Source organism: Gracilinanus agilis, chromosome 2 (assembly GCF_016433145.1).
Source record: "Gracilinanus agilis isolate LMUSP501 chromosome 2, AgileGrace, whole genome shotgun sequence".
Classification (NCBI taxonomy): domain Eukaryota; kingdom Metazoa; phylum Chordata; class Mammalia; order Didelphimorphia; family Didelphidae; genus Gracilinanus; species Gracilinanus agilis.
The window spans coordinates 678,709,571-678,732,539 of NC_058131.1; the positions used below are offsets into that span (position 1 = coordinate 678,709,571).

Genomic DNA, 22,969 nt, shown 5'->3' on the forward strand with positions numbered 1-22,969 from the left:
GGAAGGAAGGAAGGAAGGAAGGAAGGAAGGAAGGAAGGAAGGAAGAACTGGATTGTCCTAATAAAATGGAGTTCGGTACTAGTTTCTTTTGGAAAACTCAAAGGGAATGACCAGAGATATCTTCTCCTAGGATCACAAATTATTTTACAACCTCTAGTTCCCAACCCAGGTTTTGGCCATCCTTTGTCATACCCTCTACAAAGGCCTAAACTCCAGAATAACAATGGTTTTGTAGTTCTCCAAGCTGTATGGGATGTTAGATGTCAGTTAGCCCACTCCCTGGTTTTGTACATCCCAGAAAAGCGAACTCAGGTCATACATGTGGTCATCAGTAGAAGCAGGATCTGAACCCAGATCTTCTGGGTACCAAAATCAGTATTCTTTCTAATTGAAGTTATAGCTGCTACTCCCTGATTCTTTTCACCATACACCTATTTCTAGAACAGGAAGAGCTAACGGGTAAGGCTAGGGTTTGAATCTAGACTAACTTTGCTCCAGCAAAACTGATTTTCAATGAGCTTCCTAGAATGAGCCAGACTGGGCTATGCAAGACTATATGTGATGTTACATGAGACCAGATGGGCTACCTAAGACCAACTGTTGTACTTCTTGTCTCATCACTAGAAAGAAAGGATGACCATAGGATTCAGATCTGAGAATATGATAGGACTTTAAACTAAGTCTAGTTATGACTAGAATCATAAGACTTGGAACTACAAAGAACCTCAGAGGCTAACTAGTTTACTAATACCCAGAGAGGGTAAATGGATTTTTGACAATCACAGTGTCAGCCCAGGCTTCAGAATTTCAAGTCATGAATGGCATTACTGTTTAGAAGAAGGCTCATGAGAACCAAAGTACCCAGAAGTACCTCTCAAAAGATAATGGACAGGGGCAGCTGGGTAGCTCAGTGGATTGAGAGCCAGGCCTAGAGATGGGAGGTCCTAGGTTCAAATCCGGCCTCAGACACTTCCCAGCTGTGTGACCCTGGGCAAGTCACTTGACCCCCATTGCCTACCCTTACCACTCTTCCACCTATAAGTCAATACACAGAAGTTAAGGGTTTAAAATTTAAAAAAAAAAGATAATGGACAGGCCCAGCTAGGTGGCTCAGTGGATTGAGAGCCAGGTCAAGAGATGGCAGGTCCTTGGTTCAAATCTGGTCTCAGATACTATCTAGCTGTGTGATTTTGGGTGGGTCCTTACTCCCCATTGCTTAGCCCTTACTGCTCTTCTGCCTTGGAACCAATGCCCAATATTGATTCTAAGATGGAAAGTAAGGGTTTCAAAAAAGATAATAGACAGGGGCAACTAGATGGCTCAGTGGGTAGAGAGCATGTCCAAGAGTCAGGAGGTCCTAAGTTCTAACCTGGCCTCAGACACTTTAAAACTGTATGACCCTGGGCAAGTCACTTGAGCCCAGTTGCCTAGCCCTATGCGGCTCTTCTGCCTTGGAACCAATACTTGGTATTGATTCTAAGAAAGAAGGCAAAGGTTTTTAAAGAAAAGATAATAGCCATAGAAGCTCAGGAAGCTACTGACCTGATCCCACTGATGAGCATGTCAGCCCAGGGCAGAGAGTATGGCAGATGTAAGGAATATAAATGGGTGAAAAAAAACAGATGGATATTTCAGGGAAGTAACCCAGGAATTGGTGAAAGAAATGGAGAGAGCAGGGCCATAGAATTTCAGAGCTAAAAGAAACTTGAGAGACCATTTCATCTAACTCATACCTAAAAGGGTTCACCTCTCCAAAGTCCCAACAAGTGATCCTGTAGCTTTGCTTCTAGAAGCAGTCTTTTCACCCTCTGGTGGCTCTGATTGTTTAGGAGTTTTTTTCTTATGGGAAGTCAAAATCTTACTCCTTCTCACTTCTATCCATTGGTTCAAGTTCTGCCTTCTGAAGTTAAATAGAAGAATTCAAATCCCTTTTCCTCATAACCCTTTGAATCTTTGATGGCAACTATTGCCTCCCCCTTCCCACTAAGTATTCTCTTCCCCAGGCTCGACATCCCCATTTTCTTCAACCAGTACCTGTGGGACATGATCTCCATCCGGTCTCCTTGTCTTCTGACCAGGTCCCAATTTGTCAATGTTCTTCCAAAGCAGGGTGCCCAGAACAGAGCCCCATCCTCCAGATGATGTCTGACCAGGGCAGAGTCCACAAAGGCTACCACTTCTTTCTGGACACACTATATGCAAATTAGTAGGCAGCTAGGCAGCACCATAGTACATAGAGAGCACCAGGCAGAGAATTAGGAAGATTCATCCTCCTAAGTTCAAATCTGGCCTCAGACACTTACTTACTAGAGGGGTGGCCCTGGCTAAGTCACTTAACTCTGTTTGCCTCCATTTTCTCATCTGTAAAATGGACTAGAAAAGGAAATGGCAAACCACTCCAAGATCCTTTGCCAAGAAAACCCCCAAATGAGGTCATGAAGAGTCAGACATAACTGAACAACAGTAACAAAGAACTTCTTAGCATTTTTGGATGTCATGTCCCACTGTAGATCCATCCAGGAGTCTGCAGTACCACTGCACCCAGGTGGGCAGAGTTCAAAAAAGTAAATTGAGGCAATTCTCTATGACAGGGACTTGGAATCTTTTGGGGTGACAACCCCTTTGGGTAGCAAGTCTGGTGAAACCTATAGACCCCTTCCTAGAGTAATATATTTAAATGCATAAAATCAAATGCACGAGGGTCAGAAAGTAAGGTTTAAATGCCTACTATGTGCCACTCACTGTACTAAACTCTGGGAATAAGAAGGCAAAAATAAAAACTCTCCCTCACACACATGCACGTATGGAGGAGACAACATGGATGAGGATTTGGGTGTGGGAGGAGGAGGAAGAAGCCAGAACCTTCAGAGCCTCTTACATTCATGCAGGCAGCTCTGAGAATGAGGCAGACATCTTTACCCACACCCCACACCCACTCACAAGTACATAGACTCTCACATTCACACTGACATCATCACGGAGTGTAAGCCATCCTTACACACACACACACACACACACACACACACACACACACACACACACACCTTCTCAGACTTATACTAACAGAAATATAGAATGTTAGAGCCGGAAAGAACCTTAGGAAGCAACAAGACCAGAAATTCTTAACCTTTTCAGCCTAGTGAAGCCTTCTCTGAATAATAATTTTAAATGCATTAAATAAACTATGTAGGATTATTAAGGAGCCTAATTATATTGAAATATTGTTACCAAAATATTTTTTTAATTTAAACATTTATTAATATTCATTTTTAACATGGCTACATGATTCATGCTCCTACTTTCCCCTTCACCCCCTTCACTCCCCCCACCCATGGCCAACGCACATTTCCACTGGTTTTGTCATGTGTCACCGAAATATTTTTTAAACAAGTTCATGGGGGAAGTGAGATGGCTCAGTGGATAGAGAGCCAGACCTGGAGGCAGGATGGAAGATAAGGGTTTAAAAAATAATTGTAAATTCACAGATAGGAGCAGCTGGGTGGCTCCATAGATCGAGAGTCAGGCCTAGAAATGGGAAGTCCTGGGTTCAAATCTGACCTCAGACACTTCCTAGCTATATGACCCTGGGCAAGTCACTTAACCTCTATTGCCTAGCCCTTACCACTCTTCTGCCTTGGAACCATTACGCAGTATGGATTCTAAGGCAGAAAGTAAGGATTAAAAAAAAATTTCACAGACCTGAGGTTGAGAACCCCTGATCTGTTCCAATGTATAATGTAGGGGAAAGGATTCTAAATTTAAAGTCAGGGATCCACTGCTCAGAACAAGTGTAAAACAATGTGCCCAGGTCTGGGTGCCATACTTTAGGAAAGATATTAACAGGGACAGCCAGATAGCAACTCTGGAATCAGGAGGTCCTGGGTTCAAATCTGGCCTCAGACACTTCCTAGCTGTGTGACCCTGGGCAAGTCATTTAACCCCAATTGCCTAGCCCTTGCCCCTCTGTCTTAGAATTGATACTAAGGCAGAAGGCAAGAATTTTTTTTTTAAGATATTGACCAACTGGAGCATAGTCAGAAATGAGCAAAAGCTATGAGGAAAAAAACAACTTGAAGATTAGGCCATAAGCTTGTTTTAAATGCCATTTAGAAAAGAGGAGAATTAGGGGGGATGTGGTAGCTGTCTTGAGGAAGAGGGGTGAGAGTTTATAATGTGATTCCCCTGATAAAAGAAAAAGATAGAAGTGAGGGGTGGAGGGTGCCCTGAGGAACATTTCCAGAAGTGAATGGACTGTTCATTGTTCTCCCCATCAGTAAAGGTCTTCCATGCAACCAGTTATGAAGTATGGAGTGAAGAGAATCCTTGTTCTGGCACAGGTTGGACAAGCTGACTTCTGCTGTCTCTTCCAACTCTGAAATTCTTTGAATCCCATATGTGCCATTTACTATCTGTCTGACCTCAGGGGAGTTCCTGGACTTCCTTCTGGACCTCAGGAAGATGAAGAGGTTGGACTAGCTAACCTCTAAGTTACCTTCCAGATCTGTCATAGAATCATTGATTCAGAGATAAAGGAGAACTTAAAGGATATCTGGTCCAACTCCCTCATTTTACATATGGGGAAACTGAGATCCTGAGAGGTAAAAGTGAATTATGAGGGATTGTTGTGGTTCAGTCCTTGTCACTTAGACTCTTCGCAATCCCATTTGGGGTTTTCTTGAAAATATATCCTGGAAATATTTCCTTCTCTAGCTTATTCTACAGATGAGGAAACTGAGGCAAGCAGGGTTAAGGGACTTGCCCAGGGCTACACAGCTAGGAAGTGTCTGAGGCTGGATTTGACCTCAGGAAGAGACCTCTTCCTCACACCAGGTCTGGTGCCCCATCTACTGCACAATCTAGCTGCCTCTATTATGAATGATAGGTAATATTTTTCTAGCTGCAACTGGTTTTGGAGGAGAACATTTCAGGTCAGTGTCCTGTCCCACACCAAAGGGGTTCCTGGCATTATAGGGCAATTCCCATGTGGCCTGACAGTAATAATAATAATAATAAATAACCAGCATTTATATAATATTTTAAAGTTTTCATGTTACTCCATATGTTTTCTTTAAAAAAAAAAACCTTACCTTCCATCTTGGAGTCAATACTGTATATTGGCCCCAAGGCAAAAGAGTGGTAAGGGCTAGGCAGTGGGAGTTAAGTGACTTGCCCAGGGTCACACAGCTAGGAAGTGTCTAAGGCCGTATTTGAACCTAGGACCTCCCATCTCTAGGTCTGGCTCTCAATCCACTGAGCCACCCAGCTGCCCCCCAATATGTTTTCTTATTCGATGTTCCCAACAACCCTGGAAAGTAAGTGCTATTATTATTCCCATTTTACAGGTAATAAAACTGAGGCTGAGAAAAGCAAAGTGATTTCACACAGCTGAGAAGTATCTAAGGCAAGGTTTAAACCCCTGACTCCAAATCCAGCTCCCTATCCACTATGCCAACCAGCTGTCTCAATGAGGCTATAAGAGACCAGCAATCCCATAGGCTTCTTTATCTACACTAGAGTCTGGTGAAGCAGCTGAATGGGTGAAGGAATCAATAGAATAGATTTTGGTGCAGGAAATTAGAAGATCAAGACACCACACTTTAGAGATATTAAGATATTTTGAATCTAAGCAGTCCACATACAGCTGAAAGTAGTCAGGACAAAGCTATAAGAAAAAGATGTAGACATCGATTTGAATTTCTAAGAAGTAACCTGAAACAGGTATAAAGTAGAACAGATCCAAAGAGTCACAACCCCCCAAAATGGACAGTTTGAGAATCAGGCAGCATTTAAATAAGGAGACATGGCTACACCCCTCTCCCTTCTACTTAGGACATCGGAGAGATGCTGTGAGCCAGCTCTGACACCATCCCGCCTCCAAGGGCTTTTGGTTTGCTGGGGATGATGTTAAAAAATGTTTTGACTAGATTCCAAATATGGACTTTGATTCTATCATTGGGTTCATAGCCTTCTCTGTCTATAAGGTACAATAGACAACCCCAGGGCCTCTGGGAATACAGAGATATCTTGATGGAAAGTTCTTCCTGCCCACTAATCATCACAAGAGAAAAGCTCTGGCTCTTGGTATTCAGGTCACGGCAGAGTCATCCATTTCTATGAAGTTCATAAGAGCATAGATCTGTAACCGGAAGGCCAACTATAGAAATTCCTCACTGTTTGCCTAGCCCCCTGCCCTTATGTCGTAGATTTTTTACCAGGTCAGAAGGTAAGGGTTAAAAAAGAGTTTCCTCATGTAGGCAGATGATCATGAGATTTTGAAATCATGATCTTTAAAGTCACTCAGTGTTCATGGACAGTCTCCACTGCCTGCTTTTACATAACTGGTCATCTAGAGGAGAGGTTTTGAAGTTTTCCATCCTGGAGGATAGCCTCCACCTTTCCCATTGCAGGGACCATTTGGTGTGAGGAATGATCAGAGATGAAACTCACCATCTGTGGGAAAGGAGTCTTTACTAATGGATTAGCGAGTTTCAGCCGGGAGCAGTACTAAGTCTAGTAGGTCCTGTGTGATGTCACATAGTAGGTACTCCTTTCAGGAAATAATTGATGCAAATGTGTGGGGGGGATCATGTAACAGAAAAGTGAATTTTAACTGCTAGGCGTAGTCAAGACCAAAAATAAAGTATGAACCAAGAACCACAATCTGAGATATAATAAAGCAGAAAACTAAAGAGCTGAATTATATCCAGGATGAAAAGGCAAGGCTTGGAAGTCAGCAGACTATTTCAAGGAATAAGAAGAGCCATCTTTGTCAGCACATTGACCATTTCTAATATGGTGTCTTGGCCTTGGGACAGTATTAAGTCCTTGATAAAATCCAGTTATAATTGCTGCCAATGGCTACTGCAGTATGGAAAGGGTTTGCAGTAGCCCAAATTATTTCCCACAAGAAGGTATTTCATAAGTCTTACATTAGCAACTAACATTATTCCTTATGTGCTCAGGGGCTTGAAAACTCTGTCATGTGTGGCAGCTGAACAGTCATGACCTAGGTGGAGTACTTCCCAGGAAGAATCTCTTGGGGGTAGGAATACATGTGCATGAACCCAGTGGAAACCAATTCCCTGTTGAGTTTGAGGGATTGATTAGCTTTCAGCCGACCCTGGGTGTTAGTGTTCTGACCTTGCCGCTGCTGAGCCAAGCATAGGCATTCCAGGTTGAGGAGAGAAGCTGCAAAGTTTCTCAGAGATGGGAATGGCCATGTTGGTGACTGATCAGAGAAAAAAAAAAGTTATGCTGATTCACAAGACAAAAAGTTGGTCCATAGGGTGCCACACCCTAGGATGCAGGAAATATAAAAAATATAAACAATATTTAAAAAGGAATTAGCTGATCAATCTATTATCCAGCTTCCAGGCAGTTTGGAAATATCCTGGGAGAGTGTGTGTGTGTGTGTGTGTGTGTGTGTGTGTGTGTGTGTGTGTGTGTGACAGCCTTGACTACAAAGGATGGTCACTCACTATTAGATGGGATAAATCTTCCCCAGTTGTGCTAATTTACTCAAGAAGTAGGTAGAGGACCATGATGGACTGGATCTAGAAACAACTTCAAAGAGGACCAATCTGTTGTGCCAGGTCTCAGTTTCCACCAGAAATATCCATCAGGGAAGAGTCTAAGTAAATCAACACTAGGGTCACCATATGAATTTGCTGAAAGTGACCGTAGGCTTCTGTGCCCTGTGAAATGCCTCTCAGTATTTCGAAGAGAACTTTACTCAAGAAAGAAGGGAAGTTTTAAAGGTTTGGATCCTGAGGATTTAATATCAAATTATTCTAATGAGGAGGAAAAATAAGAAGTTGTCTGAAATATGGATGCACAGGGACCTCACCAGCCTGTCAATTTCTATTTTGTTTTAAATGTTCAGAAGATAGAAACAAGACAGTTTACAGAGGATGAATTTTTAAAAATAGAAGATACGGCATGTAATAATATCATCAGGTATGCTAAAAGTAAGAACAAACCAAGACTTTTGAAGAAAGCTAAGGATAAGAAAAAAGACCTTTATAAACCATAATGGAGGGTGGTAGGAGGAGTGTCATAAAAGAAATAGGACAGCCGTGCTGCGTGGATGGGCTGATGATAATGGATGATGAAGAAAAGGGGCAGCTTGCTCAATTTTTATCTTGCTTTTATTTTCTCTGCCAAGGAGAAAGCTCTTTGGACTGAAAAGGACAGAACAAAAACTGGGCACTAGAAAGTTGATACCCAAGATAAATAAGGAGATATAAGAGAGCACTTGGCTGCCCTTGATGAGTTCAGGTCACCTGGCTCAGGTGAACAACTTCCTTAGGTACTCAAAGAACTGACAGATGGGGCTGCTGAGCCATTGTCAGTGATCTTTAGAAAGATCACAGAGAATTGGAGAGGTGCCGCAAGATTGGAGAAGGGCAAATGTCCCAATTTAAAAAAATAAAAATAAAGAAAGAGAATTGAATCTGCAAACTATAAACCAGTGAACTTGACTTTGATTCCTGGCAAAATTATAGAACTCATCATAAAATGAATGTTTAGTGAACATCTAGAAAAAGAAGCAGTGAACACAAAAAACCAGCATGACCTCAGCAAGAACGAGTTGTGCCAGACTAACCCCATTTCCTTTTTTATCAGGGTTACTAGATTGGTAGATGAAAAGAATGCCATAGATATGGTTTCCCTAATTTTAGCTACACATTTTATAAATTTCTTCTGGTTGAGATGGCAGGATGCAAGCTAGATGAAAATGTAGTTACATGAATTCAGAACCAGTTAAATGGCAAGACCCAAAAGGTAGTCATTAATTGTTCAATGTCAGCTTGGAAGGAGAGCTCCATTGAAGAGCCCCAGGCAGCTGTGCTCAATTCTATTCTGCTTAACATTTTTATCATGGAATTGTAACAAGCCATAGATGTTATGTTTGTCAATTTTCAGCTAAAGCAAATTTTGCAGGACTAGCTAACACATTGGAATAAAAAAAAATCAAGATCAAATGGGTAAACAAAGCCAAACCTAATAAAATGAAGTTTACCAAGAAGAAATGTAAAGTCAAGCATTTCAATTCAAAGAATCACCTTTGCAAGTAGAAGGTGAAAGAGGGATGACTAGATAGCAGTTACTCTGAAAAAGATCTAGAGGTTTTAATGGACTTTAAAAATCAATATGAGTCCCTGGTGTGATATGGCAGCCAAGAAAGCAAATGCAATCACAGGTTGAATTATGTGAGGCATAACATACAGAGGAAAGGGAGGTGATCTCGTTCCACTGTTTTCTACCCCAGTCAGACCACATCTGGAGTCTTTCATTCAGTTCTGTGAGCCACATTTTAGAAGTGACATTGATAAGCTGAAGAGTTTCCAAAGGAGGGCAACCAGAATGATGATGTGACTCAAGTTTAGGCCACACAAGGAAAGGCTGAAGTAACTAGCGAAGATAAGTCTGGAAGACACTCCATTACTTGACTGCAGGCATTTTCACTGGATGCTCCTCGTGTCTAGAATTTTCTTCCTCAGTCTCCATCTCCTAGCTTCTTTGATTTTCTCCAAATCCCAGCTAAAATCAAATAAGCCATTCCTGATCCCTCTTCATCTAGGTGTCTTCCCTCAGTTGATTGTCTCCAATTTATTCTGTATATATCTTGTGAAGTACACAGTTGTTTGCATGTTGTCTCCCCAGATTGTGAGCTCCACAAAATAAGGTACTGGTTTTTTAGCCTTTCTTCGAATCTCTAGTTCTTAGCACAGTGCTAAGACACAAAATAAGTGCTTAATAAAGGTGTGTTGACTGACTGGCATGATATATGTCCTTAAGTATTTAAAGGACTTTTTAGTGGAAGAGGGATTGGACATATTCTGCCTGATCAAGAGGGGAAAAACAGGAAACAATGGGTGGAAGTTGCCATCTGGACAATTTAGACTTGGTGTAAGGAAAAATGAAAGCTCCACAATAATTAAGTAAATTGCCTTATGATCTAGTGATTTCCTCCTCAATGAGAGTCTTCAAACAAAAGCTGAATGACCACCTGTGGGGTTTAATTACTATCCTTATTCATGTGCAGAATGGGCTAGGTTTTAGTAGATACATCAATAGTCCCATCAGTAAGGACCCTCAGAAACAATAGCAGTAAAGACAAAGCACAAATCCTAGCAACCATTGCAATGCCTTGCCAGTACTAAGAATCTTCATTGCAAGACCGCCTCTAATTCTGAAAGCTCTATTTTCTGACTTGAGACCTTCTAGTGCCCCATGAAATCCATTGCCATCTTTTCCAAATGGCATCAATCCAACTTGGATAATAGTCTATGCCAATGTAAGTCTTTAAGGATCACATGGAGCCATGTAGGTACTCCCAGAAGCATGTTTTTAAATAAATTAATATGTTTTCAAAATACATCACTTCCCCACAGTATAGCAGATCTTAAGAAGCAAGGTCCATATAGCTCTGGAAGAGGATGAGGATATTACATAGCCTGAACAGCATGCTGATATATTTGTATTTAGCCAAAGCTAATCTGGAAGGCCACCTTCCATTCATCTCATTCCCAAGTCCTTATCAAGTAGCAGGCTTTCCACAGGAGAAGTTTAGCATGAATTAGTTGGCCCAAGATGAATAATGGTAGATACAAGTTCTTTTTTCAGGATGGGAATCAGAGCAGAATAGTTGTTGGAAAGGTATAAGCACCCACTTTTGTTTTGAACAGTATAGGGGCTCCTCCAATAGAGTAGGTAGGTAATTGATCCCCTTGTAGTCATTTTTCTCAACGAACTCCTAGAGAATATAGTTTCAAACCCTATCAGGATGTATAGGTAACCTATAATGGAGATACCCAGGACCAGTCTTATACTATTTCTAAATAGATATTGAGAGAATAATGCATCCGCCTTGATTGAGATCATCAGGTAAGTGGGGATATTTGCTAGTGACCACATGGGTAGAGTAGTAGTTTCACTAGTTTCAGGAAAAGGAGCAGGACTGGATCTGCTTCTAGTCTCAGTTTATGATTGGGATTGGCTGGATCAGCAATTTGACCTCCAAGAAGATGGACGTTGGAAGAGGCAGGATAATGTCAGGAAGGCAGCATATTCCCCAACACAGGACTGTAGGGTTTGGTGTCCAAAGGGATCTGTCAAGACCAAAAGGTGTCCATACCATGATTAGCATATGATTCTATAGTTGATTCTGCTGTTCTTTTGCTAGTATCATGTCCAGAAGTTCTCTTAGTCTCCCAAGTCCACTAAGATCCAGACCTGCAGCACATGATGATCCAGGAGCTCTAGCCCAGGGGCAGAAAGAATGAGTCAATGGACATAGAAAAGGCCAGAAGACAGTCAACTTACCCTGGGCCTCAGTGTCATCATCTGGAAAACAAAGGGCTTGAATTAAAGGACCTCTAAGACTCTTTTCAACTCGAAATTGGTGATCCTATCATTTCATGAAATGTGGGCCTGCCAAGGGGGCCTTCCCATAGACCTTGGTTCATTTCCCATTGGCCATGGAAACCAATATCATTTGTTAGGGTAGCTGTGCCAGTGCAGCACAATGTCTGTGAGATACCAGCTGTGTTTGGTGAGGATGAGCCAGAGAGTTATATGACCATAGATTTAAAGCTGGAAGGGACATAGGAGATCAGTTAGGCCAACCCATTCATTCTGTAAGTGATAACACTGAGACCTAGAATGGTTAAATGCTTTGTCTGCATTCACACAACCAATTAAGTGAGGAAGAACTGAAATTGCAACCCAGGTCCTCTGACTCCAGATGCAACCCTCCATCTTCACCCACACTGCTTCTCCTGACTCCTTCCCAACAAATTGCCCAAGTTTCCTGATGACTAAGATAACTACCCAGAGAACAAAAGAAAGCACCAAACCACAAACTACCTTGACTTATTCTGGGAGGAAAGCTGGGAAAAACCACTGGATGGAAACTTCCCAGGTAGATTCTGTATGTTCATTTGTCTGTTGCCCTGCCATGGAGTGGACATCCTCCCTTTTCTGGTTCCATTCCCATGGGGTAATAGTGGCTTTGCAAGGGGTGGGTGTTAGAGGAAAGAGGCCATTAGCTTTGTCTTCTCTCCTCAGGGGGAAATGCCCTCATAGCTTAGAAATAGAGGGCCTAAAACCCTGAATCTAGGTAGAAATCACAGTGGCTCAACAGTCTCTTTGTATCCAAGTAGTGGCCACAGCCTCCCCTTCCTGCTTAATCCTCTACAGATGTGTTTGAAGCTGACTTTGGCAACTGGGGATCCAGGTGATCAAGGGCTTCTCAGCCAAGACCCAGCACCCCAGCACAGTGTAAGGCCAGTGAGGAGACACAACTGCCTGGGCTAAATGGTGGGAAACAATGGGAAATGAAAAGTTGGATCAGGTCAGGTTATGCAGAGCCTCAACCGCCAGAATGACTGAGGAGTTTGATCACAAAGCAATGGGGAGCCATTGAAAATTCTGAAGCTGGGGTATGTATTATGGAAGAGAATAGTGGCATTTGGGTAGCAAGGGGCAGGTGACAGGTTGAAGATTAAGGCAATTCCCCTCCATCCACCACAACCCCTCCCCCGAGTCCAGCCTGGGTCTAGGTCCTCTACACTTGACTCTGCTTAAGGGCTTCCTCTGTAACTGATTTTTCCTTGGAAGAAGAGCTTTCATTCCACCAAGTTCTGAATTATTGGCTCAGATATCATCAGTGAGATCTCATTTGGATCTATACATTGATCTTTTGATTTAACTAGGGCTGGAAAATGGGGAAAAGCTTGTTCACTTGTCCCCAAGTTGTCAACAGTGTCAGGCCCTGTGGACCTCTACCTCCTGGCCTACTAAAGCTCAGGCTTCTATCTCACTGCTTCTTAATGCCTTTGCTTTAGTTAGATGGCCCCCATTGTCCTCTAATTCCCCTCCTCTTTTATAAAACTGATAAATGGAGCCTGGGGATGATGAGAAAGGGGTTATTTGCCAGATATTCATGGATGTGACTTCTTGGAACACTTTGGACTATCCCTTCTTGAATGATTGAATGATCTTTAGAATATTATTATAGCCACTCCCCTCCCATCTCCCACCAAAAAAATCCTCTACTAATACTCTAAACCCTATTCAAGAAAGTGGGCTGAATATATGTGGGAGCTCAGGCTATAGAGAAACTCCTAAAATCCCACCCCTACTTGGAAGCATCCTTAGCTTAGCTGATGAAGGCTCCCTTTCCTACTGCCCTCCAGCCCCAAATACAGCATAAATTGCATACTTCTTATGGCCCCAGATCTTTCCAGAAAACAATGAATATTTATTGAAGGTTTCTTGTGTCCAGCCGTCCTATGCTAAGCTGTGTTGTGATAGAGACAGGAAAGAAAGACCTAGGCCTGCCCTGAAAGAGCTCCAAATCTCATTGAGAAGACAGGGCTCACACATATGATAAAATAAATGAGTGAATGTTTGAGATTGAGACTCTAAAGGAAATCCAAGAAAAGGAAGAGTGAAAATGCCAGAAGTCATCAGAAAAATACATGAGGTTGGATCTGACATGGGTTATGAAGGATAGAATTCCTAGATAGTTCAAGCTGGAAAGGACCTTAGAGGCCAGCAGACAAGGACATGCCTAATTACAAATCTGCTGTGGCTACCTATTACCCCTAGCAAAAAATATGAACTCTTTAGCCTAACATTTAAAACCCTCCACAGTCTGGCTCCAACCTGCTTTTCCAGACTTATTCACATTACTTCTCTTCCGGCTCTTCACAATCCAGGCAAACTAGCTGTTCCCCAAACACAGTATTCCACACCTTCCCACAGACTGGGCCACATGCCTAGAATTCACTCTCTCCTCCCCTCTCCCTCTTAGCATCTGTAGCTTTCTTCAAGGCTTTGCTCATGTGCCACCCCCTACACGAAGCCTTCCTAATCCCTAATCACCTTAGTTTGTTACAGATCCCCACCCCCTCCCCCATTAAAACACGATCTTATTTATTTGTGCACATGCATTTCCCTGGCAAAATGTATGCTTCTTGAGGGAAGTGACAATTTGTATACAGTATGCACTTGGAGTAAATATTTGTTGAATTGAATCTAAACTAACTTTCTCATCTTAAAAATGAAATTTGGGCTTGGATGAGGAAAATGATTTGCCCTGGACCACACAATTGAGATGGGGAAAGAGGAAGACAGATGGAATAAGAAAGGAAAATTCTGAGCAACAAAGTATGGGTGATAGGAATTAGCATAGTCAAATAGAGGTAACCACAGGCTTATGGGTTCTATTTTGGAACAGGGTCAAAGTACTGGAATATGATTATATTCTGAGGGTTTAGAGCAGGGAGGCACCTTAGTCACCATCTCTACCCCATCTCATCTAACTCCTTTCTTTTTCTTTTCTTTCTTTTTGAAGGTAGGCTATCCCTCTCTACAAAACTGGAAGAAATAAGATTGGGCCCTCAATAGCATTACTAGCCTTGGTGAGATAGGGAAATCCACTCTTTTTTTAAAAGGGAGGTGCAGGGGGAAGAAAAGAGAAAAAATAAAGAGCTTGAATGAGATGAGGGTTGGATGATGTTGAAGATGCCTTCAGCTCTAAATCATATGATCCAGTAATCCTACAACACATTTTAAGGCACATTTGATTCTGTTCCAACATAGACCACTTAAACAAAGAAAACTGGACCTGGTACATTTCTGACCTAGGCCAGTTACTCCTCATTAGAAACTCATTGGCCCCTACTCCCAGAAACTCACCATACTAATGCCTGATCTAGAGCAGATGTGATCAGTTTAGCCCACTGCAGTTCAGATCTCCCAAGCTTAAAAGATCTTCCAACCTAAAATTCCAAAGTAGCAAGGATTATGACATTAGATGACCACCATACCTGGCTTTCCCATATTTTTCAGATAAGGACACTGAGACCGAGAATGGCTGAATGATTTCCTAAATTCACACAGTAGGCAAAATAGGTTGGTGCCAGATTGAGGGGACCTTTGAAAGGCAGAGTTTAGATTTTATTTCAAAGGCAATAAGTAGCCAGTATTAGTTTTGGAATAGGGATGTGACCTTTCGATTCCACTTTCTGTCCTCCTCAACCCAGTCTTCTCACATGGGAGATCAGCAAAGTCTAACAGGCTTTTAAACCTAAGTAGTCACCTTGCCTGCTGAAGCCTGGCTTTGTCCAAGCTCTTTGGAAACCTGTTTCATTGATCTAGTTACCTTCTCTCTCTGTATGAAGAGCTGGCTTTGGGGAGCGAAATGCTCACTGCATTAATAAATAATAATAATACCTTGTTGGCTGGGTGGCCAGCCAGATCCTTACTGGGAAATTGACAACCTTCTGCTTTTCCATTTGTTTTCCCCTTGTGATATTATTTATGGGTGCCAGTTAAAGGGCAAGGAGCATGGGGTACAAAGAGATTGATTGGTATATAACCTGACTCTTAGATAAAATAGTCAGCTCCCTCTACAATGTGATGTTAGATCTCTAAGAAAGCCAATTTTCCCATCTCCAGTGCTATTTCACAAAGCATTGCATACTTTAAAGTGGAATGAGCTATATCCTAGGAGGCAGTAGGTTCCTTTTCCCTAGATGTCTTCGAATAAGCACTGCTTGACTACTTCTTGAGTAAATTATAGAAGGGATTCCTATATAGGTACAAGTGTGAGTAGATGGCCTGTGATATACAGTCTACCTCTGGATTTCTCTAATTCTAGATGATGTCAGAAATTCCTTTGAAGGGGTACCAAATGCTTGGTTCCCGAAGGAGACCTCAGATGTAGAATGCATATGACCCAGGGAGAGCATTGTACTATAGAGAGATCAATTGCTCTAAAGTCAAAATACTTAGTTTCAAATTCTAACTCTGATATTTAAGTACCTTGTGACCTTGGCAATTTCCTTAATCTGAGCCTCAGTTTCATCATCTGTAAAAAAAGAGATTTGGACTAGAAGTCCTCTGAGGTCCTTCTCTCTCTAGATTTATTACCTAGAAGTCACACTAATAATTTACTGACTGACCTCAAAGCAAGTTTGATAGAGGAGAAAGAAAAGCATGAAGGTCCTAGGGCTATAGAAGTTGAAAAATGGGAACCACAAAGAAGATGTCATATCCTCAAGGGCAAGATACAGAAATCTAAAACAAATTTCTTGTACTTCACAGTATTATTAAGTATCAATTCTGCTCCATATGATCCCTTTGGAAAGAGATTCCTCATCCCCATTCCCTTGTGTTCAAATGCCCAATTCCCTGACTTCTAGAACTCTCTCTCTGTCCTCTCCAATGTAGCCTAGTGGAGAACTGCTTTTCCCAAGAGAATTAAAAGTAGAGTGCATACCCAAGGGCAGCGCTCAGAACCTTTTGGAGATCCTATGCCCAAACTCCAACTTCAAGCTGCCTGTAAGTTTCCCCACTCCACCCCATTACCCCAGAGAGCTGAGGAAGGAAGTGCTTTCACTTGGCTGCTGGGTGGAAAGGCGGAGCATATGAAAATTGTCCTCAGGCATGGGTAGAAAGAGGGAATGGAGCTGTCCTCTCTGTGCCTCCAGGGCACATGTGCTGTACCTTTACCAACACAGCCCTAGGGTCTGATTTTCTTGGGATGGACCAAGGAAATCTGATTTGATGGAGGGGATGAAATATGCAGGCTTTTTTGTAACCATCATCATGAAACATCTATTTAGAAACATTTTATACAGCCAGATAGATATAATCCCCACTCTCTGGGAATTTAAATCCAAGCTAGATGTATAGATACTGGCTGAAATGCACAGGGTGACTACTGATATGGCAAAACTGAAAACATTAGATCCCAGGTCAGAAAACTTGAGTTCAAGTTCTGGTACTGACATATAATACCACGCTGAGTATGGGCAAGTCACTTAACTTAACATACATTAACTAACTTTATTGGTCTCAGTTTCTTTGTCTGTAAAAAGGACATGATAAGACCCTCTCCATCTCCTTCACAGAGAGTTTTGGTGATGATGAAATGAACTAAAGCATGTAAAAAAGGCTTTTTAACAGTGAAACATTATAGAAATGTGTCCCAGATTCTGTCTGCATCATTAACACATTCTTCTAAGGTCACTTGATCCTTACAACACCCCTCTTGGAAAACAAATAGAGTGGGTTTTACTATACCTTTCTTTAATAGATGAGGAAATTGAGACCTAGGGATGTTGAATCATTCGCCAAAGTCCACACAGCAAATCAGTGGAAAAGCAAGAACCAGAACCCACATCCTATGCCTTTCCAGCTCAGGATTCTTTGTAGCACACCTCCTCCAGAAGAACATACTAAATTTAATATTTACAAAGATCCATGATCTCATTGATGTGGGTGCTTCTTCCACTGATGCAGATAATTACCCTTACCTAAGTAGAGAGTTTCATGAATTTCTGTGACTGGAAAAGAAATTTATCTCCTGGTGGTTGGCCCTCTGGCTCTGAATCCCTACAAATGTGGCTAAGGTGAGATACACACTTTCTGCTATGATATTCTGCCAGGATTTGTGCCTTTTTCTTAAACTCTAAGAACCCAGAACCACTTCTCCACCATGATAAGAAGGCAGATGAGAACTTTAGTGAAGAAATTAAACTCAGAAGGAAATGAAACTTATTTATTGGCATATGCAAACTGAGTGCTAGTCTGGATAGACCATGAAGTGTCCTGATGTTGCATAGGGTTCTAGCAAACTGAGTTAATATGGCCCAGGAATGAGTGCAGAATTCTCTAACCCTTGAATTTCAAGCCTATACCAACCCAATATTTATCGCATGACTCTTTCCCTTTTTACACTTCAGTTTTCTCAACTGTGTAAAACTAATCCCAGTTTTCACCTTTGTTCATTGATGATTGATGGTGACCATGTTGACAAAGTGTTCTTTGGGGAAATGCCCTAAAGAAATCCAGGAATGTCTCTCTTCATGAAGCAAGGAAGTATTACTAGAAAAGAGTACGTAAAATTGAATTTTAAAATTCTCTTTTCCCTGTCTCAGAAAGACTTCCTTTCAATTTCCAGTGGAGTTCCACTGAGTCAGGATTCCTAATTCTTTGTATTAGAATATCTCCACTCTCCTTGCTCCTAATCTCTCTTGTCAGTTTTTTATCCATCCATAAACAAACACTTTAAATCAGAAGAAAAGCTGCTATTTGAGGGAGCCTTGGGGAAATCTTTTCATAAACTGAAGAGTACTTTTGCAAAGCAAAAAAAAAATCACACCAAAATGTCTTCATTTTATAAAATTAGTATTTTCACATAAAAGATTTGTTTGCTTAGACACGCTCAGACTAGGGCACCAGTTTTCTTAGGTTTTCATGATTCCATATAGGCTGACCCTAATTTCAAAACTGTGGACAGCTCCCTGTTGGCAGATGCTTAGCTGTTGCCTGCAGAGGTGGAACCAAGGAAATTGGCTGAGTTCCAACTGACCTCTCCTTCTCCTCTTCAGCCCTGGAAACAACACTAAATGGATTTCCCTCCTTCCACTGAAAGCTCTTGGATTTTCTTTCTCATCGTCTTCTTTGTGTCTCTCCCAGTCTCTATCCTTTGTCATTCTGATGTCCTTTGTATTTATCTTCGTGTCTGAATGTCTAACTCTCTCTTTCCTAACTCTCTTGCCTCCTTCCCTCTCTTACGTTTCTATGTATTGAGTTTCTTATTGTAGAGGGAGCTTGTGGGCAGTTTTGGGAATTTACTGGTCACTGGTGACCAGCCTGGTGGGCAGTGTCTGGCCTGTGTCCATTTTGAATCCTTCTTTCTGTTGTATTTGTCCGAGCCATACTCTGAGATTTTTTTAGCAAGGGACTCTCAACACAGAAATCATTGTTGTTTTATTGCTTTCCAAATTTGAGTTATTGCTTCTCTCAACAAATAATAATACAGTTGATGGAGAGGAAGAGAGAGGAGGGAGGGAAAAGGAGATTTTCATTTAATGTTAAGGATAAAAAGGAGTTCATCTAAGCCAGCCTCTTCTTTTATCAGAGGTTAGGTAAGTTGCCCAAGGTCACACAAGGAATAAATGATGAACCAGGATTTGACTTCTTCAGTATACTGATTCCACATCTGATGTTCTTTTGCCATATTTCCAGGCTTTAATAGGGCACATAGCCAAGAAGTCATCATATACACTTTGGTTTTCAATCCACCCCTGCCACCCATGACCAGTTTTATTCTCCTGAACACTATGGTGCTGTGCCCCAAGGACTGACAGAAGTTAATTAGACCATTGGGATTGGCTGATGCTTCTTCCTCAGGAACATTTCCTTTGGCTCCTTTTATTGCAACATCATATCCTTTTTGCCTTCTGTGTCACTTTTTCCCCTCCTAGACCCTTTCCCTTTGGCTTCTGTTGTTGATGGCTATTCCTGTGACAACACTGTATCCATTTCATGTCATTCTTTTCTGTTTCCTCTAATTATAACACTCCAGTCTAGTTGCCTTTTAGCCTGTTTTGAATGGACCTGCCAAAAATCTTTCTGGGCTGGTTTTTAAAGGACTCACTCGGTTCAATCAACATTTATTAAACACTTACTGTATATATGGATCACTGCTACATGAAAGAGTGAATACCCTCGTGGTTTCATGAATAGTGCTGGATTTTAGAGTCAGGAAATCCTGGGTTTAATCCTGACTCAAGACATTAATTGTGAATTTGCAGTGTCTTCTTTCAGTTACACACACACACAGAGATTTTATTTCTATGTGCCTCAGGCTCATTTCTAAAACGAGAATAAAAATAACACCCACTTCACAAGGTTGTTGTGAGGATTAAAAGAGGTAATGTATATATAAAGATAAAGGACTCCAAGGACATCCTTAGGCTCTCCGTAAGACAGAAGCAGCAGCAAGAGGGCACCACAGTGGACAGAGCACTAGACTGGAGTAAGAAAAATCTAAGTTCAATTCCAGCCTCAGGGACTTACAAGCTGTGTGACCCTGAGCAAGTCACTTAGCCTCTGTTTATCTCAGTTTCCTCATCTGGAAATTGGAGATAACGATAGCACCTGCCTCCTAGAGATCTTGTGAGGATAAACCAATATTTATAATATTTATAAAAACATATTTACTAAGCTAGAATAGGCCTATACAAATGTTAACTATTATTCCATGGTAACATGAAGAGGAAGGTTATTCCAGAATTAGACACCCAGATATGGAGTATAGATACAGCATCAGAAGGAAGGTGATCAAGGACTGGGTTTGACAGATCACTGAACCAAGTCAACCAAGAAGGCTTAGGAACCAGGAAGATCAAGGGGTTCGAGGTCTCCAGCTAAGGGCCAGGAATCTGAAATTGTAGGCCAGGTCTAAGTTTAGTAAAAGAGAAAGCCCCAGGAACACGGGCAACTAAGGACCTGGAATGCTCAGGAAGCTAATTGGGATGAGCAAGGCTTAGGACCCAGGGTCAAGTCTTTTATTTAGTGAATCTTCCCAGATGCCTTATAAGGTTGATACTTTAAGACCCAAGAATGGGAATGGGACAAAGATATATGATTTAGGGGGAGAAACCAAGCATGGGTTTTGGCTTTAGACATTCCCTATACACTCTCATTTCACCCTGTGCCTTGGTTCTTCCCCAGGAAAAAAAAAAGCAAATGAGAATGGTTACCGCCACTCCCACCCCAACCCCTTCCCTAGGATACATGCCTCATTGCTACTCCTACCTCCTTGTGGACTCCCTTGGCCCACCCCTGCCTTGCCATTGTCTCATCATACTAATGGTTTCTGGTTTGTGTGAGAATATTAATGACAGCATTTTATGGTTTGCAAAGTCTATATCTATGATCTTACTCGATCCTCACAACCATCCTGTGTAGCAGGTTGAGCTGACATTATCCCCATTTCACAGATAAGGAAACTAAGGGCTTGCCCCTGGTCATGCAATTGGAATCAGGACTCCACCATGGCTGCAAATCTCATTCTTTCTTCTACACCAGAAGATTGGACCGAGAAAGAAGAGAGAGGATGCTGAGACAGCTATGGTAGAGTAGATTCAATAATGAATCCAAGCGTGGAAGCTAGATATATGACCATAGGCAAGTCATTTCATTTTTGAGGACCTCAGTTTCATCCTGTATAAAATGAAGGGGTTAGACCAGACGAACTCAAAGCTTCCTTCCAGCTCTAAATCTTAGAAGTCTATGAAAAGGGAAGGGGCTGGAGGGATGAGGACCCTGAAAGTGTTTGACACCTTATTTTCTCTTGTGTCTCCTCTTCCTGAACGCTGGTCCAGGTGGTGAGCCAGATAGACAAGCTGACGTCAGATTTTGACTTCGAGCCGGAGCCTGATGATTGGACGACGGCCACAGTCAGCAGCTCATCAAGCAGCGAGAAGGGTGGCGGGATCGGTGCTTTCGACCTGGCCCACCTGGATTTCCTGACTTCAGACGTCCTCTCTGACAGCTGGGAATTCTGCTCCTTCTTGGACATCTCGACCCCCTCAGACCCAGGCGAGGGCCCTGAGCCGGCCCCACAGGCTCCCACCCCTGACTACAGGCTAATGAATGGAGGCGTGCTTATCCCCAATGGGCCCCGTGTTGAGACCCCTGATTCCTCCAGTGAGGAGGCCTTCAGCTCTTGTCCCCCCACTGCTCCTCCCAAGAGTGGGCAGACCCATCGGACCCCGGGCACCAGAGAGCGGGTGCGTTTCAGTGACAAGGTGCTTTATCATGCCCTCTGCTGTGATGATGAGGAAGGAGAGGGTGAAGAAGAAACAGAAGAGGATGGGGGAGTCTCCTCCCCAACCCCTCCCCAGACAGAGCCCCACGTGGCACCCCTCAAACCCCCCCTGGCATCCTGCAAGCCACGGCGGTCTCCCCTCACGAGCAGGAATGGGAGTCATGCCCCTACACTCACCCCAGGGCCAGGGCAGGCCCGCAGGGTCACACGGAACACCAGCACCCAAACGGTGTCGGACAAAAGCACCCAGACTGTCCTGCCATATGCAGCAACCAGGCAGAAAGTCAAAGGAAAAAACTGAGAGGAGCAAAAGGGGTGGGCATGGGGGTGGGGTGGGCAGGAGGGGAAATAGATACACATATATATTTAAACAAATCCAATCATAATAAAACAAAAAACAAAAATGCTAAGGAAAAGGTTCTAAGAACTCCCCAAACTTGTCCTCTAGGCAGGGCTGGCCTTACCTCTGAGCAGAGTGGATGGTTGCCTGCAGGATGTGACATGAGCATCGGGAAAGTTCCCAGTGCGAAACCTCTGCCCCCAGCCTGCCACAGTGCCTGAATGCCCTCATTAGAGCTACCTCAATTTGGGTTGAGCTTTGCTCCTCCCTTACACCGAATACCTCCATGGGAGGGGGAAATCTTCAGTCCCTCCTACCTCAAGGGGAAATCGTTTATTTGATGTTTTAATCTGGGACAAAAGACAGGAATAGCTTGAGAGCTCTGATACAAAACAGGGAAGATGAGATATAGCAACCCAGACCCAGCTTTTTCCAACTGCCCAGTTTCATCATCTGTTAACTAAGTAGGACTTCGATTCCTTATCCCCTGAGTCCCACTATGAGAATTCCCCTTGGATTTGGGGCGATATCAGAGCCACCCTTATCATAGGCTTGCAGATTTCAACTTTAAAGGGACTCGTCATTATCATTTGATTATTATTATTATCATCATTTAATTCTGAACCCTTATTTTACAGATGGGGAAACTGAGACCCAGAAAGGGGAAGGATTGCACAAAGTCATATGGCTACTTTAGTGGCAGGGCTGGGAGGGACTTGAACTCCCAAGTCCAGTTATCCTTCCACTAAACCTGTTCAACTTCCAGCTAAGAGCTTGGTTTCCTCAAAAGTACTTCCCAGCCCAGTCAGTCTCTGATCAGCCTAGGGAGCACTGGGTAGGGATGGAATTGTCCTATCATTTTCTAGTATAACATCTCTCCCATCTGAGTTCAAATTCCTCTGAGAAGCAAATCAAATGTTTCTATCCTTGTTTGGAGGGACTTGGACCCCTTGTGGAAGGAAGAGGACAATTATTTCTCTCCATGGGTG

The 22,969-nt window shown here is 42.5% G+C and overlaps 1 protein-coding gene across 1 annotated transcript in view; it reads left to right on the forward strand.

Annotated features, from left to right (window-relative positions):
• Window positions 1–21,941, forward strand: part of INSYN1 (inhibitory synaptic factor 1) — a 45,909-nt gene extending 23,968 nt beyond the window's left edge. Inside the window, exon 3 of the mRNA XM_044660259.1 lies at window positions 21,195–21,941. Within this exon, the coding sequence (XP_044516194.1) occupies window positions 21,195–21,941 (747 nt within the window). The remainder of the gene's footprint in view (window positions 1–21,194) is intronic.
• The last annotated feature ends 1,028 nt before the right edge of the window (window positions 21,942–22,969 follow it).